This window comes from Nomascus leucogenys, chromosome 18, assembly GCF_006542625.1.
Source record: "Nomascus leucogenys isolate Asia chromosome 18, Asia_NLE_v1, whole genome shotgun sequence".
NCBI classification, from domain to species: domain Eukaryota; kingdom Metazoa; phylum Chordata; class Mammalia; order Primates; family Hylobatidae; genus Nomascus; species Nomascus leucogenys.
The window spans coordinates 101512599-101530306 of NC_044398.1; the positions used below are offsets into that span (position 1 = coordinate 101512599).

At 51.1% G+C, this 17708-nt stretch overlaps 1 protein-coding gene across 2 annotated transcripts in view; it reads left to right on the forward strand.

Moving 5' to 3' along the window:
* IFT140 (intraflagellar transport 140) overlaps positions 1-17708 on the forward strand; it is a 99239-nt gene that overhangs the window by 16006 nt on the left and 65525 nt on the right. For both annotated transcript variants that reach the window (XM_030797797.1, XM_030797798.1), the window contains 7 exons: positions 1510-1685; positions 3278-3369; positions 3994-4100; positions 5019-5164; positions 6829-7032; positions 7835-7907; positions 10262-10353. In XM_030797797.1, the coding sequence (XP_030653657.1) occupies positions 1510-1685; positions 3278-3369; positions 3994-4100; positions 5019-5164; positions 6829-7032; positions 7835-7907; positions 10262-10353 (890 nt within the window). The remainder of the gene's footprint in view (positions 1-1509; positions 1686-3277; positions 3370-3993; positions 4101-5018; positions 5165-6828; positions 7033-7834; positions 7908-10261; positions 10354-17708) is intronic.

Sequence of the window (17708 nt, forward strand, 5' to 3'; positions counted from 1 at the left end):
CCAGGATAGGGGCCCCCCAGGAAGGCTAATGAGAAGGGGGTGGAGAGAGGAGGCCCACAAGGAAGAAGCGCTGGTCACCTAGAGGAGGGGGTGCGTGCCAGGGAGGAGCCCGGCTCTGGTGGCTTATGGGCTGCGAATTCCTGCCGGTTGTCCGGGAGCTGTAGGCTTTGTGGGTGAGTTCATTGCTGTGCCTCACGTCCTTATGTGGAAAATGGGGATAATACTGGTGTCTACCCACTTATCATCTATAAAGATGCTTAGAACTGAGCCTGCCACGTACTATGCACTTATGAAATACTAGTTGGTGTCACCATTCACCGCTAGGTAATCTTGAACTTCTGAGCTGGATAAGAACTTGTGCTCGGTGTGCTGGTGTGTGCCTGTGGCCTCAGTCACTTGGGAGGCCTAGTTGGGAGGATCACTTGAACCCAGGAGGTTGAGGCTGCAGAGGGCTATGATCATGTCACTCTGCTCCAGCCTGGCTGACACAGTGAGAACCTGTATCTTGAAAAAAGAATTAATAATAAAAATAAGAACTCGTTATCCATCGGGAAAAAGATGAGAGGGGAGGGGCAGGTGAGAAGGCTCCCACAGGAGTCTCCTGCAGAGCAGCAAAAATGAGCCTGGGTCCCCGAGCTCACACAGGGCCTTCAGACAGAGTGGCTGGCCAGCACTGGAGCAGGCTCAGGTAGGGCAGGGGGACGGGGATTCCAGGCTGGGTACCGTTGAGTCCCGTAGCTTAGACCAGGAGCAGCTGGTGGAGGTTGAGAGAGGGAGGTCCAGAGAGAGCCTGGCAAGAGGCAGATGGCACAGCAGCGACACCTGGGGCAGAAAGGACAGGGAGTAGTGGCCACAGAGAGGGCTTGTCATTTAGGGCCTCAGCGTGTGGAGGGTATGAGGTGGACACAGAGCTACGAGGCTGCCAGATTTGCAGGGTCAGCAGTGTGGACGTGAAACCCTCCAAGACAGGGGCAGAGAAGGAATCAATGGAGACAGCTTGAGGCTGAGCTGAACCCATGAAGTGGAGGTTGCAGCCTGTAAGGTCAGGTCACATGCTCCATTTTTAAGTTCTTTTTTTTTTTTTTTTTTGAGACGGAGTCCTGCTCTGTCACCCAGGACAGAGTGCAGTGGCGTGATCTTGGCTCACTGCAACCTCCACCTCCAGGGTTCAAGTGATTCCCGTGCCTAGGTCTCCTGAGTAGATGGGATTACAGGCGCACACCACCACGTCTGCCTGGCTAGTTTTTGTATTTTTAGTATAGACAGGATTTCACTATGTTGGCCAGGCTGGTCTTGAAATCCTGGCCTCAGGTGATCTACCAGCCTCGGCCTCCCAAAGTGCTGGGATTACAGGCATGAGCCGCTGTGCCAGGCCCATTTTTAAGTTCTTATAATGAAGATGCTTTGCTTTGAAAATGTCCTTAAGTTGATAGAAATGGCTGCTGGTGAGGGTCATGGAAGCAGATAAACCAGGGCCTCCTCATGTAGTGACCCCACGTTTGCCCCCAGGGACAGTGCACTATGTGGATGAGAAGGGTAAGACCACTCAGGTGGTGTCCGCAGACAGCGCGATTCAGATGCTGTTCTACATGGAGAAGAGGGAGGCACTGGTGGTGGTCACGGAGAACCTCCGGCTGTCCCTGTACACGGTGCCTCCTGAGGGCGAAGCAGAAGAAGTGATGAAGGTGAGTGGGAGTGGGCTTGGGGGCTCACGCTGGGGAGGTGGGGCCAGGTTCTCTCTGGCCTCGTTAACGGTCCTTTCTCTTCTGGATAGCAAGACTGAAAAAAAGCCTATCATCTGTGTTAGGGAGGCTAACGTAGCTAGCGGTGTCATTATTTATCATACTACATTCAATTCATAGGTGAAGGAAACAGAAGAGATGGAGATTTTCCTGCATCTTTGGGTGGATGTGGGGCCTGATGGGAGACAGCCCGGGCTGACCCCCAGGCTGCACCCCTCATGACCTGGGGCGCAAGTAAGAGAGTCACACTCACTGCACAGCCTCTCATTCCACTTGCAGAACTCAGCGGGCAGGCGACCGTATCCCCGTCTTCCAGCTGGTTTGTTCCACAGGAATCCCTGCTCCTTGGAGGCCACTGAACTTTCCCTAAAGATGCTCTTACAGATAACAGAGCTGATTTTTCCTCAGTCAGTGTTTATTCGGTCCTTTACATGCCCTGTAAGGGCGGCTGAGGACACGGGCACTAGTCACAGGGACCTCGTCACAGGGGCCAGCTTGGGCCACCGTAACAACCTACCAAAGACTGCGTGACGTGACAGCAGACATTTGTCACAGTTCTGGAGGCTAATGTCCCACATCAAGCAGCCTGCAGGGGCCTCTTCCTGGTGTCCTCACAGGGCAGGGAGGGAGAGGGAGCGCCAGCTCTGGTGTCTCCTTCCATGGCCACAGCCCTGTCAGACCAGGGCTCACCCACCCTATGATCTCATTAACCTTAAGTACCTCCTGAAGGCAAGTACAGTTGCACTGGGGGTTAGGGCTCCCACATATGAGTTTGGGGTATGCAGTTCAGTCCACAGACCTTGCTTTAAATACCCTGCTCAGCTCCTCACTGGCTGGTAGGCCGTGGCCAGGTTTGTTCGCTACAAAACAGGGATGATAGGCCTGCCCAGAGGGTGTGGTTGGATGAATAGGGAGCACCAGCTTAGCTTAGTGATCACTCCAGAGCGTGTCCGCCAATGGCCACCCAGCCATGCTGTGCGCTCAGTAGCCATTATTATTATTATTTTTTTTATTTATTTATTTATTTTTTTTTCTGAGACGGAGTCTCGCTCTGTCGCCCAGGCTGGAGTGCAGTGGCCCAATCTCAGCTGACTGCAATCTCCACCTCCCGGGTTCACGCCATTCTCCTGCCTCAGCCTCCCGAGTAGCTGAGACTACAGGCGCCCGCCACCACGCCCGGCTAATTTTTTGTATTTTTAGTAGAGACGGGGTTTCACAGTGTTAGCCAGGATGGTCTCGATCTCCTGACCTCGTGATCCATCCGCCTCGGCCTCCCAAAGTGCTGGGATTACAGGCGTGAGCCACTGCGCCCGGCCCAGTAGCCATTATTTAATGTGCAAGAGTAGTGGTTTGCTTCGGCCCATACATCTCAAAACCCAAAGCTACCTCACAGAGTTTTCATCATTTGTCCCCACGTTTCCCCCACTTGGTGAGTCTCCATGAAGTCACTGAGGACCAGAGACTCCAGGCTTCTGAAGCCGGAACAGGCCGTCTCTTCAAGCACGGTGCCTCTGCTCGGTTGTTTCCTTACACAGGTCAAGCTGAGCGGGAAAACCGGCCACCGGGCAGACATCGCTCTGATTGAAGGCAGCCTTCTCGTGATGGCCGTCGGGGAGGCTGCCCTCAGGTGAGAGTCTGCCTTTCCAGTGCCCCTTGATGAGAGTTCCCTGAGGAACAGGCTCTTCTGAGTCGGCTTCGTGTTGGAATGTAGCATATGTAAAATGCACATGGGATGCTGACTGCTCACATACAGGACATACCCATTCACCAGCTCCCAGACTGAGGGGCTGAGCATTAAGAGACCCCAGGAGTCCCTGCCCGCCCCACTGCACTCCCTTGGGGCTCCCCTTGCCCCCAGGTGGCCCTGCCCTGGTGTCTGCCTGTGGAATCTCTTTGCCTGGTTTTTCGGAGTGTGGCATAACTAGAATCAGTCGTTCTGGTCTCTGCTGCCTGCTGCGTTAGCTCAGTGTGCTGTCCGGGGCCATCTCGTGCTCTGTGTGGTGCTGCAGTTCCTGTGTTCTCGTGGTGACCTCCTGCCATATACAAACCATCGTCTATCGGCAACTGCTTTCATTATAAACAGGACATAAAATGTCCTAAATGTAGCAACAGTGTTCGTTTTCATATCAGGAGTCTGATGAACTTTGTCTTTTTCCTGACTTTTAACGTTTGCTCCACAGGTTCAAAAACCCCTCAGAGGGAAACGCCACTAACACAGGCCCTCCATGGGGCTCGCTTTCTTCTGTTGCAGATTCTGGGATATAGAACGAGGAGAGAATTATATACTGAGTCCAGATGAGAAGTTTGGCTTTGAGAAAGGAGAGAATATGAACTGTGTTTGTTACTGTAAAGTCAAAGGTGAGGCTTCCTGGCCTGGCACAAGAGAAACAGAACCAACCACAAGCATTGTGCTCCGGCTGCAAAATAATTGTAGTGAAATATGGGGGCTATTCACACAATGGTAACTTGGTAACTCACAGCCATTCAAATAGTCGGGCAAGGGCAAGCAAGCAACAGCAGAGCTTTGTGATCCCACATGAAGGCAAAGGGGTTTGGTCAGAAGCATGACAACCTGCATCCCAGCACTTTGGGAGGCTGAGGAGGGAGGATCACTTGAGCCCAGGAGTTCAAGACCAGCCTGAGCTACATAGTGAGACCCCGTCTCCACAAAAAATACACAAATTAGCCAGGTGTGGTGGTGTACAGCGGTGGTCCCATCTACTCAGGAGGCTGAGGTGGGAGGATTGCTTGAGCCTGGGAGGTTGAGGCTGCAGTGAGCTAAGATGGTGCCAGTGCACTCCAGTCTGGGTGACAGAGCGTGACCCCGTCTAAAAAGAAGCAAACCGATTCCTGCTCATTGATCTCTGTTCCCTCCTGAAATGCCACGGGAAAGACAGTGCAGGAAGTGTGTGTGCGCGTGTGTGCATGCACATGTGTGTATGTGCGCATATGCACATCCAGAGCACAGGAGACTAGGAGGTGAGCCAGAGCCGTGTCTCTAGTGCCTGCTCAGTGCTGAGCACGGGGCAGCCCTGAGCCAGGCCGACTGGCCTCTAGGAAAGCTGGGAGAGCAGCATCCCCCACCACCCCCTCACTAGCACTGTGAGGTCAGGGCAACAAGGACCTGGGCGGAAAGATGCAGCCAGGGATGGGGTGGAGAGGCACCAGACTGGGCGAGGGCTGATGCTTTGAAGAAGGGGGTCAGAGAACAGAGCTTGTTGCTGTTTTGTTCCCTTTCTTTAACTCTGTTCACATGCAGTTTGTTTCTACCTGTAGGTCTTCTGGCCGCTGGTACTGACAGAGGGCGAGTAGCCATGTGGAGAAAAGTACCAGGCTTCCTGGGCAGCCCCGGGGCAGAGGGCAAGGACAGGTGGGCCCTTCAGACCCCTACTGAGCTCCAAGGAAACATCACGCAAATCCAGGTACAGCCTCCGAGGGTGTTCGGTGCACTCACTTTCTGCTGCATGAAAGTGGAGGCCGTGGCCGGGCGCGGTGGCTCACGCCTGTAATCCCAGCACTTTGGGAGGCCAAGGCGGGTGGATCACGAGGTCAGGAGATCGAGACCATCCTGGCTAACACAGTGAAACCCTGTCTCTACTAAAAAATACAAAAAATTAGCTGGGCATGGTGGCAGGCGCCTGTAGTCTCAGCTACTCGGGAGGCTGAGGCAGGAGAATGGCATGAACCCAGGAGCTGGAGCTTGCAGTGAGCTGAGATCACGCCACTGCACTCCAGCCTGGGTGACAGAGCGAGACTCCGTCTCAAAAAAAAAAAAAGAAAGTGGAAGCTGTAAATGACTCTGAACCTATTTTTATCAGTTATTCAACTTAAGACTATGTGAAAGTAACAATAATAAGGCATTTTACAAGACCTTTCGGATTTCAGAATTGCATATAAGAGATTGTGGACCTGTATTAGTTATAATATATATCTACCCACGAACCCATCCCTCCATCTCCATCTCTGTCTCTATATATATTTGAAAAAGAGCTTTACTGAGATACAATTCATGATATATACAAAGTGGTTTTTGGTATATTCACAATTTTACAAACATCACTGCAGTGAATTCTAAAACAGTTTTATCGCTACAGAAAATCTGTACCTTTTAGTGGTCACTCTTATTTTTCCCTCTCCAGCCCTTGGCAGCCACTAATCTTACCTCCTGTCTCTAAGGATTTGCCCATTCTGGATGTTTCATGGAAATGGAATCACACAACACCTGGTCTTTTGTGCCCGGCTGCTCCCACTGAGCTGAGGTTTCAAGGCCCCTCCAGATTGCAGCCTGTGTCAACGCTTTGCTCCTTTTCGTGGCTGAATCACATTCTCTGCTGTGAACAGGCCACATTTTCTTTCTCCATTCATCAGTTGATGGACATTTGAATAATGCTGTTATGAACACTTGTGTACAAGTTTTTGTGTGAGGATGTTTTAATTTCTCTGCAGCATTTGGTTCTTTCTTATGCTTTCTCTCTGTTCCCGTTCTCTGCCTGATGAGACACTGTCATTGTAGCTTCCTTCACTTCACCAGGCTGGTTTCCTTCAGCTCCTTCACCAGGTTTCCAGTGGCTACTTTGAAGTTTTTGCCAAGTCCAACATCTGAGCCCTTTCAGAGCAGTTTCTGATGTCTGGGTTTTTTCCTATATGGAATTTATACTTTCCTTTTTGCATAGCTCTTTATTTATTTTAGATAGATTTAGGAGTTTAATATAAAATTATGAAACCAACATTTCACATCAGCAGAGGAAAGCTGGATAATCTAATCCATTATGTAAACTTCCTGTTTATGAAAAACATAAACACCCCTATGTCACGCTGAGAAAAACTCTAGAAGACGCTCTTCCCATCAGAACAGACAAGTGCTGCCTGTCCAATCGCAACTCCTGCGTGTCAGTGTCTTAAAGTCTGTCTACACAGCACACACTTTACCTTTATAAGGCATTTCTTGAGATCATTTTTTAAGTCCAGAACAATGGTACTTGGAAATGGTTTCTGAGTTCTCGTGCGTGTAAGTATTCTCCTGACTGCATCTTTCTCCTGCTCTGTTCACACATCTGGTTCTTTCTCTTGCAACCTGGAAATGAAGTGGGGTTCCAGGAAGAACCTGCTGGCAGTGAACAACGTCATCTCCGTGGCCATCCTCAGCGAGCGGGCCATGTCGTCACACTTCAACCAGCAAGTGGCCGCCGTGCAGGTCTCCCCAAGCCTGCTGAATGTGTGCTTCCCGTCCACGGGGATCGCGCACAGCCTGCGCACCGACATGCACATCAGTGGGGTGTTTGCCACCAAGGTGACTGCCGAGGGGACCCGTGGGTTGGACACAGACAAAAGAACTGCCCCATTGCCAGGTAGTTCAGGGCAACAAGGGCCCCAGATGGCAGGTTAGGCCACTCTCAGTTCCATCCTAGATTCTCTTATTTCCTGGATATCCATGTACATCATATTCATAAAGAAAATCATAATAAAAATATAGGCCAGGCACGGTGGCTGACGCCTGTAATCCCAGCACTTTGGGAGGCTGAGGTGAGCAGATCACTTCAGGTCAGGAGTTCAAGACCAGCCTGGCCAAGATACTAAAACTCCAAAATACAAAAATTAGCCAGGCGTCGGGGTGCATGCCTGTAATCCCAGCTACTCGGGAGGCTGAGGCAGGAGAATCGCTTGAACCCAGGAGGTGGAGGTTGCTGTGAGCTGAGATCGTGCCACTGCACTCCAGCCTGGGTGACAGAGTGAGACCCTATCTCAAAAAAAAGAAAATAATAATAAAAATATATACACCTGCCATGTACCCTTATCAATTAAAAAAATTAAGTTAAAAAATAAATTTAAAAAGTAAATAAAGAGAGGGATACTTTCTTTGCCATTCCCCAAACCTAAAAAAAAAAAAAAGTAATAAAACCCATGGATATCTTACGTAACACGGAAAACAGCCTCAACCCATCCACAGAGGACCCAGTGATCTCATAGTCGTGGGGTGACGGAGCAGCAGCGTTCTGAAGTGCTTAGAGGAGGCTTTGGAAGTGTGCAGTGGGGTGTACAGTTGCACCTCACTTTTCCCGCCCGTTGCCTTGAATGTCCACGTTTCTTTTCAGGATGCTGTCGCAGTCTGGAACGGAAGGCAGGTGGCGATCTTTGAGCTTTCTGGAGTCGCGATACGGAGTGCAGGTGGGTTCTTTTCACCCCGACAGAGGCACTCCCACTACCTGGCTTTATTTCCTCCCTGCCTAATGAGAGGGCCACTGTGGTGCAGTTGAGGGCTGGCACAGGGGCTGGGGAGACCCTCATGCCAGTGCCTGCATTTCCAGACCCAGGGCTGCAGCTGTGGCCCCGTGCTGCCAGTGCCTCCTGGGGCCTGCTGTGTGGGCGCAAACAGCCACAGTGCTTCTGTGGGGTTCCTTCCGGGGCGGGGGTGGCTGCCTCCCATCTTCTGAAATGTTCCCAGACCATGCACAGCAGTGAGACCTGTGGTGTCTTGACCCAAGGCCAGCCTCTGTCTGAAACTTCAAGGTGGCTCTTCAGACATGCTCCGTTAATCTCAAACACCCTTCTAGGTCCCCAAGATCTCTCCAGCTCTCTGCGGTTAGTTTCGCCATCATTGCCCAGGCTGGAGTGCAGTGGTGCGATCTCACCTCACTGCAACCTCCGCCTCCCGGGCTCAAGCAGTTCTCCTGCCTCAGCCTCCCCAGTACCTGGGATTACAGGCGTGCGCCACCACGCCCAGCTAATTTTTATATTTTAGTAGAGACGGGGTTTCACCTTGTTGGCCAGGCTGGTCTCGAACTCCTGACCTCAGGTGATTTGCTCGCCTCGGCCTCCCAAAGTGCTGTGATTATAGGCGTGAGCCACCACACCCAGCCTTGGCCATTGTTTTCTTCCTGCTCTCTTCAGCACGTCTGTGGGAGTTTCCAGAGATAGCTGTAGCAAAGGACCACAGACTTGGCGGCTTCAGACAAAGATGTGAGGGATGGATTCTCCCATCGTTCTGGAGGCCAGAGGTCCCAAATCTGTTTCACTGGACAGAAGTGATCGCGTCAGCAGGGCCACGCTGCCGCTGCAGCCCCAGGGGAGAACCTGTTTCAGCTTCTGGTGGCTGCCAGCAGTCTTTGGCTTGTGATCACAAACCTCCAGTCTCTGTCTCTGTAGTCACATTGCCCCTGGTCTGAAATCTGCCTCCCTCCCTCTTACAGGGACACTCGTGACTGTATTTAGGGCCTACCTGGATAACTCAGTATAATCTCATCCCAAGACCTTGCCATCTTCTGCCACATAAAGTAATATTCACGCATGCCAGGGAGCAGGACCTGGCATCTTTAGGGAACATTTCCCAGCCCATTGCAGTGGCCCCGCCACCAGGATGTGCTGCTTAGCTCCCCCCATTCCACAGTTATCACCTTCACCAACCCTGCCCCGTCAGCCGCCTGCGCACACAGGAGGCCTCGTGCCATGCTATTCCCAGGGCGGTTGCCCCCTCGTGTGTTTGAACGCCCCCGCCTCTTCAGGCACGTCTGTCACTAGCTTCCGCCCCTCTCTCAGATCTTTCTCACGCTTTTTTTTCTCTGCTAATACTTTGTTGCCTAAAGTTCTCTCGTAACATTTTCCACACTCTGTCCAGGATTGTGCCAACACTTCACATCTGCTCTCCTCTCCTCTCTGTAGACTCCCTAGGAGCAAGGGTGAACTTCTGATTTCCCTCAGTAGGACCAGCACAGCAGGTGCTGGGATATTTTTTGTTTTGTGTATATTATCATCTCCCTAACTAGATTCTTTTTGAGACAGAGTCTTGCTCTGTCGCCCAGGCTGGAGTGCCGTGGTGTGGTGGTGGCTCACTGCAGCCGCCGCCTCCTGGGCTCAAGTGATTCTCCTGCCTCAGCCTCCCACGTAGGTGGGATTACAGGCATGCACCACAATACCTGGCCAATTTTTGTATTTTTAGTAGAGACAACATTCCACAATGTTGGCCAGGCTGGTCTCAAACTCCTGACCTCATGTGATCCACCTGCTTCAGCCTCCCTAAGTGCTGGGATTACAGGTGTGAGCCACCGCGACCACCTCTAGATTCTTATCTGTTATGTTGCTGCAAAAGTAATTGTGGTTGATGGCAAAAACTGCTTTTGCACCAACCCTAATAGTTAGGTCCATGGACTAGGGCTTGTGGCCACCAAAGTTCCACCTAAAATGAGCAAACATTTGCTTAAATGGGTGTGTTGTCATAGATGCTGTGCTGCTGGGAGCACCAGCTGCCAGATGGGAGGGGTGCAGGGCAGGGAGCCCAGAGCCCAGCATGGAGTCTCCACGTCAGCCCGGGACCTGCACACGCTGCCACTGCTAGCCGTGGCCACGGACAGTTCCCTGTGCCTCAGAGCCTCATTTTCTTCATCTGCAAGGTGCAGATAGCGCACCCCCACGAAGCTGTGGTGAGGCTGAGATTAATTAGGGATCGTGTGTGGGAATGCTCCTGAAACTCCTGGCAAATCTCGCAGATGAATGGCCACCATCCTGACGTTTGTCTTTCATTTTAGGGACTTTCTTGTGTGAGACACCCGTGTTAGCAATGCATGAAGAAAACGTTTACACGGTGGAGTCAAACCGAGTTCAAGTTCGAACCTGGCAGGTAAGTTGCTGCTCCACGGCAAGAAAACCAGAGCAGAGTTTGAAATCGTGCCTCTCAATTTAGCCAAAGCCCGTTTATTGATTTACCTAAGGGTATTAGTCCTTTCTCACGCTGTGTAAAGAACTACCTGAGGCTGGGCAATTTATAAAGAAAAGAGGCTTTGTTGACTCACATTACTGCAGGCTTTACAGGAAGCATGGCTGGGGAGGCCTCAGGAAACTTACAATCGTGGTGGGAGGCGAAGGGCAAGCAGGCACATCCTACATAGCCAGAGCAGGAGGAAGAGAGCGTGAAGGGGGAGGGGCCACACACTAAACAGCCAGATTTGGTCAGATCTCTATCACAGAACAGACTAGGAAACTGTGAGAAACCCCCACCATGATCCAGTCACCTCCCCCCAGGCCCCACCTCCAACACTGGAGGTTACAATTCATCATGAGATTTGGGTGGGGACACAGAGCCAAACCATATCACCTCGCTAGATGGGATTTCCCGCGTCAGGTGCTTGATGGTAAAAATGAATCCTGGGACAGCTGTTCAATCTATGGCTGTCACTTCAGAAATCGGGAGACAGGGCAAGGACCTTTTGCAGTGAAAAGGATGACTTTGCAGGACTTTGAATACACGGGGCTATGGAAAGAAAATCAATCCTTGCTGGGCTTAACATGCACCCTGACGGCTGGCTGGGTGGCTCCAGTTCAGGACATAATGTCCTTAGCCAGGCTGTCTCCTGCATTTGTCTTGTGGGAGGGCCAGGGCTGGAGTACAGTGGCGTGATCTCGGCTCACTGCAACCTCTGCCTCCCAGGTACAAGTGATTCTCCTGACAGCCTCCTGAGTAGCTAGGACTACAGGTGTGCACCACCACGCCCAGCTAATTTTGTATTTTTGGTAGAAACGGGGTTTCACCATGTTGGCCAGGCTGATCTTGAACTCCTGACCTCGTGATCCGCCTGCCTCATCCTCCCAAAGTGCTGGGATTACAGGCGTGAACCACCACGCCTGGCCAAGAGGTTCCCTTCTGAGTAAAGTCAGACATCCACTGCCCTGTCTGCATCCCACACACACTGGCCGGAACCTGGGGGCAGACACAGTGTGTTGATTTCCTGTGGCTGCCCGAACAAATTACCACAAACTGAGGGGCTTCCGACACAGACATTTATTCTCTCACAGTTCTGGAAGCCAGAAGTCTGTGATCCAGGTGCTGTCCAGGCAGGTGCCTTCTGGAGGCTCTGAGGGTGAACCTGCCCTTGCCTCTTCCAGCATGAGGTGACACTGTGGGCTTTGCTGTTCCTTGGCTTGTGCACTTGACCTCGAACCACAAGATCTGAACTGCAGGGGCCACTTAGACTTGACCTTGAACCACAAGGTCTGAACTGCAGGGGCCACTTAGACACACATTTCTTCTGGCTCTGCCACCCCGAGACACCAAGATCAAAAACTCCTCCTCCTCTGCCTGTTCAGTGTGACGATGATGAGGATGAAGAGCTCGATAATGACCCACTTCCACCTCACAAATAGTAAACATATTTTCCCTTCCTTACGATCTTCTTAGCAACATTTTCCTTTCTCTGGGTGACTTTATTGTGAGAAAAACAGTATATAATACATACAACGTATACATATGTGTCAATCAACTGCTTACGTTATTGGTAAGTCTCGTTGTCAACAATAGGCTGTTAGTAGTTAACGTTTTGGGGAAGTCAAAAGTTATATAAAGACCGAGCGCAGTAACTCACATCTGTAATCTGAGCACTTTGGGGAGGCCGAAGTGGGAGGACCACTTGAACCCAGCGGTTTGAGACCAGCCTGGGCCACATATTGAGACCCATCTCTTAAAGAACAAAAAAAAATTGGCTGGGTGTGGTGGCGCACGCCTATAGTGCCAGCTACTCAGGAGACTGAGGTGGGAGGGTGGCTTGAGCCTGGGCAGTCAAGGCTTCGGTGAGCTATGATTGCGCCACTGTCCTCCAGTCTGGGCAACGGAGCAAGACCTTGTCTCAAAAAAAAAAAAAAAAAAAGCGTCATGAGGATTTTCAGCAGCAAGGTGGTTGGCCCCTCACACCCCTGCATTGTTGAAGGATCGTCTGTGAATACCTTGCTCCAGCCTCTGCCCTGTCCTCACATGGCCACCTTCCCTGTGTCTGTGTCTTCTCTTCTGTGTCTTGTGTTTTGTCTTATGTATTTGCCACTGGATGTAGCTCTCACCCTGAACCAGAATGATCTCATCTCAAGATCCTTCACTGCAAATACCCATTTTCCAAAGAAGTTCACATTCCCGCGTTCCAAATGACGCATCTTTTTTTTTTTTTTTTTTTTTTCAGACAAAGTCTCACTCTATCACCCAGGCTGGAGTGCAATGGCGCAATCTCGGCTCACTGCAAGCTCTACCTCCAGGGTTCAAGCGATTCTTCTGCCTCAGCCTCCCAAGTAGCTGGGATTACAGGCACCCGCTGCCATGCCCAGCTAATTTTTGTATTTCTTTTTAGTAGAGACAGGGTTTCAACCATATTGGCCAGGCTGGTCTTGAACTCCTGAGCTCGTGATCTGCCCACCGTTGCCTCCCAAAGTGCTGGGATTACAGGCGTGAGCCACCGCACCCGGCCATATCTTTTTTTTTTTTTAAGGGACAGGATCTCACTGTGTCGCCCAGGCTGGACTTGAACTCCTAGCTCAAGTGATTGTCCTGCCTCAGTCCCTCAAGCATCTGGGACTACAGGTCTGAGTGGACATATCTTTGGGAGGGGCACCGTTCAGCCCACTGTGTGCAGCAAGGTTCTGTGACCAGGTTGAGAGCTTTTGTCACGAGCCTGATTTTAGCTATCATTGTGATTTTTATCCATCTCCAAGTTCCTTCTTGGGACCCAGCGTCTGATTGCCTCGGGCGGCCACATTCCTGTCCTTGTACCTTACGTGGTGCTCGTGTGCTCCCATCATGGATTGTCGATTCTCGTTGGCATCCAGACGGGAGACAAGTCAGCGATAAGTGCCAAGGAGAAGACGGAAGCGGGTGGGCCCCTCTGTGGAGGACTTCTGTCTGAATCAGGTGGAGGGAAGACATGGGGAGGAGCCACGTGGCTGTGGTGCCAGCTGGGAGAGAAGTACGGGCAGAGGGAGCTGATGACATCACGTTTTCCCGCAGCCTGTTGGGTCCAAGGGGAGGCAGTAAAGCTGGAAGGGAGTAGTTGAGAGCCTTCTGGGCATCCCATCCCCAGACCAAGCACACCTTTGTCGCTGCCATCCCTGCCCACCCCTCCGTCTTTTTACCTATGCCTCTCTGACTCCTGCCGCTGCATGTGGGCATCTGTTGTGGACATAAAGGGAGGTAGAGCAAGGCTTTTTTTTTTTTTTAAGATGGGGTTCTGCTTTTTTTGCCCAGTCTGGAGTGCAGTGGCATGATCTCAGCTCACTGCAACCTCCGCCTCTGGGGCTCGAGCCATTCTCCTGCCTCAACCTCCCTAGTAGCTGGGATTACAGGCGCCCGCCACCGTGCCCGGCTGATTTCTTGTATTTTTGGTAGAGATGGGATTTCACCATGTTGGCCAGCCTAGTCTTGAACTCCTGACCTCAGGTGATCCACCTGCCTCAGCCTCCCAAAGTGCTGGGATTACAGGCCTGAGCCACCACGCCTGGCTGGGCTGTGTTCTTACGGACAGATGAGGGGCAGCTGCTTAGACGACCCTTGAACAATGCAGGGGTAGGAGCGCCAACCACCTGAGCAGTTGAAAATCCACATATAACTGTTGACTCTCCCAGAATTTCAGTACTTGCAGCCTACCATTGACTGGAAGCCTCACCAATAACATGAACAGTCGATTAACACATATTTCATATGTTCTATGTATTACATAGTGTATTCTTACAGTAAAGTAAGCTAGAGGAAAGAAAATGCTACTAAGAAATCATGAGGAAGAGAAATGCATTCACAGTACTGTACTGTGTTTGTCGATACCCTAAGTCTACAGGATGAATCATCTTTCTGAAATGGTGGCATCCACAGGTGGCGTCCACATCTGCAGACCTGAATCTACTGTCCATATCAAGCAATTCCACGTTTTCTTGTAATGTCATGGCTTTCCCTTGCTTCTTGGGAGCACTTCTAGCATCACTAGTGGCATGTCACATGGGTCCCCCGGGGTTATTCAGCGTTTACAGTATTGCATGAAACGCATGAAAAATCCTGTAGAACCGTGAGAGGTCACTTTTTACTGTGATGTGCATTTTACTGGAGAGAGGAGCTGCCCACTCGGAGGTGATTAGCACTGCACAACGTTTTAAGGGGATGCTCGCAACACTTGAGTGAAATTGAGCACAGTGGCAACAGGAGGCGGCTGTGAAATGCCGACAGTAGCACAATGTGGGCCACGGTTCCCTGTCTGCGGTTATGATTGCAGACCGCATCTTTCTGTTGGTTTACACTTCGCTCAGCTGCACATAGTGCCATCTCTGGAAGCATGTGCAGATTTGTGTATATTTTATGGACGTGGCTGATAAAAGACTAGTATCTACCTATGTTTTATGCATTCGTGACATACCTGTAAATTTTTTTTGTTCTTTCTAGGCTACATGGTTTGTCTGAGTTTTCTCAAATTGTTACAAATCTCCAAAAAAAAGTTAAATTTTTTTTTTTTTTTTGAGACAGAGTCTCGCTCTGTTGCCCAGGCTGGAGTGCAGTGGCATGATCTCGGCTCACTGCAAGCTCCGCCTCCCCGGTTCACGCCATTCTCCTGCCTCAGCCTCCCGAGTAGCTGGGACTACAGGCGCCTGCCACCACGCCCGGCTAATTTTTTTGTATTTTTGGTAGAGACAGGGTTTCACCGTGATAGCCAGGATGGTCTGGATCTCTTGACCTTGTGATCTGCCCACCTTGGCCTCCCAACGTACTAGGATTACAGGAGTGAGCCACTGCGCCCGGCTATACTTTTTTTTTTTTAAAGACGGAGTCTCACTCTGTTGCCCAGGCTGGAGTGCAGTGGCACGATCTCGGCTCACTGCAACCTCCACCTCCCAGGTTCAAGCAGTTCTCCTTTCTCAGCCTCCCGAGTAGCTGAGATTACAGGCATGCGCCACCACACCTGGCTAGTTTTTGTATTTTTAGTAGAGACGGGGTTTCACCATATTGGTCAGACTGGTCTCAAACTCCTGACCTCAGGTGATCCACCCGCCTCAGCCTCCCAAAGTGCTGGGATTACAGGCGTGAACCACTGTGCCTGGCCTTTAAATATCTTTATTGAAAAAAATAGTTCATGTAAGTGGACCCTTGAAAATCAGACCTGTGTTGTTCAAGACCTGTGTTTGCCAAGAACAGACCTCCAGAGGTGGGGTTGTGCGGGCACCAGTGGCCTGCAGGGAAAGGGCCAGGGGCATGATGGGAAAGGGTGAATGGCCTGCTAGGAGAGGGCCAGTGGCATGATGGGAAATGGTGAATGGCCTTCTGGGAGAGGGCCAGTGGCATGATGGGAAAGAGTGAATGGCCTGCTAGGAGAGGGTCAGTGGTATGATGGGAAAGGGTGAATGGCCTGCTGGGAGAGGCCAGTGACATGATGGGAAAGGGTGAATGGCCTGCTGGGAGGACGCTAGTGGCATGATGGGAAATAACAGTAGGCCCACTGAGAAGTCCTATTTGTAGAGCTTGGGAAGACACCTAACAACAGTTGCCATGGAGTTGGGTCCTTTTATTCCTCTGTTAATTTTTTCTTTTGTTTTATTTTCAGAAACGGGTTCTCACTTTGTTGCGCAGGCTGCATTGCAGTGGCAATCATAGCTCACTGCAGTCTTGACCTCCTGGGCTCAAGCGATCCTCCCACCTCAGCCTCCTGAGCGTGGGACCACAGGTGTTCACCACCATGCCTGGCTAATTTTTTCTTTTCTTTTTTTTTTTTTACAGATAAGATCTCATCCTGTCGCCCAGGCTAGAGTGCAGTGGTGCCATCATAGCTCACTGCAGCCTCAAACTCATGGGCTCAATTCATCCTCCTGCCTCAGCCTCCCAAGTAGGAGGTGCCAATCACCATGCCTGGCTAATTTTGTTATTATTATTATTATTATTACATTTTTGTAGACATGGTGTCTCCGTATCTTGCCCAGGCTGGTCTTGAACCGAGCTCAAGTGACCCTCCTGCCTCCGCCTCCCAAAGTGTTGGGATTACAGGTGTGAGCCACCATGCCTGGCCACTAATTTATTAAGTTACAAAAGGAATACATGTCAGTTGTAACTAGTAAGGTGGTTCTGGCATGAGTAAGGGTGGGTTAGTGATCTCTCACGACCCTTGTTGGACAGCCAGCATGTGCTTCCAGGACACTATCCCTCCTCAGGATGCAGATGCATGGCTGCTGTGAGTGTTTGTGTCAGGGGCGCAGTGACTGCAGACACTTAGGAGCTTCCAGTCCTTAAAAGGACAGCTTCCTAGGCCAGAACTTCGGGGCCCCAGCCCTGTGTATGTTTCAGGGAGTCACGTCTGCCCCACGGAGGACCTGAGGGGCCAAGCAAAGGTCAAGCGCCATGGAAGGGGGTGGTGTGTGGGACCAGCGGTGGTGGGAGGTGGGAAGGGAGGCAGGAGGGCTGGTCACCTGGACCCTCACCCTGAGGGCAGTTGGGGTTGAAGCTAGGAGTGACAGGGTACATTTTGTTGACCAAAAAGAAAGAGGCTGAAGCACAAAATGTGATTTAAACAGTCTCCTTGGCTGGGCATGGTGGCTCATGACGGTAATCCCAGCACTTTGGGAGGCCCAGGCGGGAGGATCGCTTGAGCCCAGGAGTTCCAGACCAGCCTGCGCAACGTAGTGAGACCTCGTCTCTGCAAAAAAATAAAAAACATTAGCCAGGCATGGTGGCAAACCTATGGTCCCAGCTACTTGGGAGGCTTAGGTGGGACGATTACCTGAGCCTGGGGAGGTTGAAATTGTAGTGAGCTGTGGTTGTACAACTACACTCCAGCCTGGGCAACAGAGTGAGACCCTGTCTCAAAAATAAATAAGTAATTAAGTGAGTATTCTACCTGAGCCAGGATAAGGGCAGCTGCCCAGAAAACTCAGCCCCGAGGAACACTGGGTGTGGGCTCCATTTGACCTTTGTTACAGGCAGGTGTTTAAGGCCAAAAAGAGGGACTGGGCACAGGCTGATGTCAGGTTATTGGTCAGGAATGCTCTTTGGTTGATGGAAATACCATTGATTAGCAATGGGCTAAGCGTTGGTGCAGGTATGGTCTGCGGCAGCTTATTAGGTTAGTTCTCAGCTACCTGTGGCAGCAGCAGGCAGTTTCTAGAGAAGAACACAGCTCAGGGGAGAGCAGGGCATGGCTGCTGCCTCATATAAGGTCTCTGGGGGCCTGATCCCTGAAAAGGACTCACCTTCCT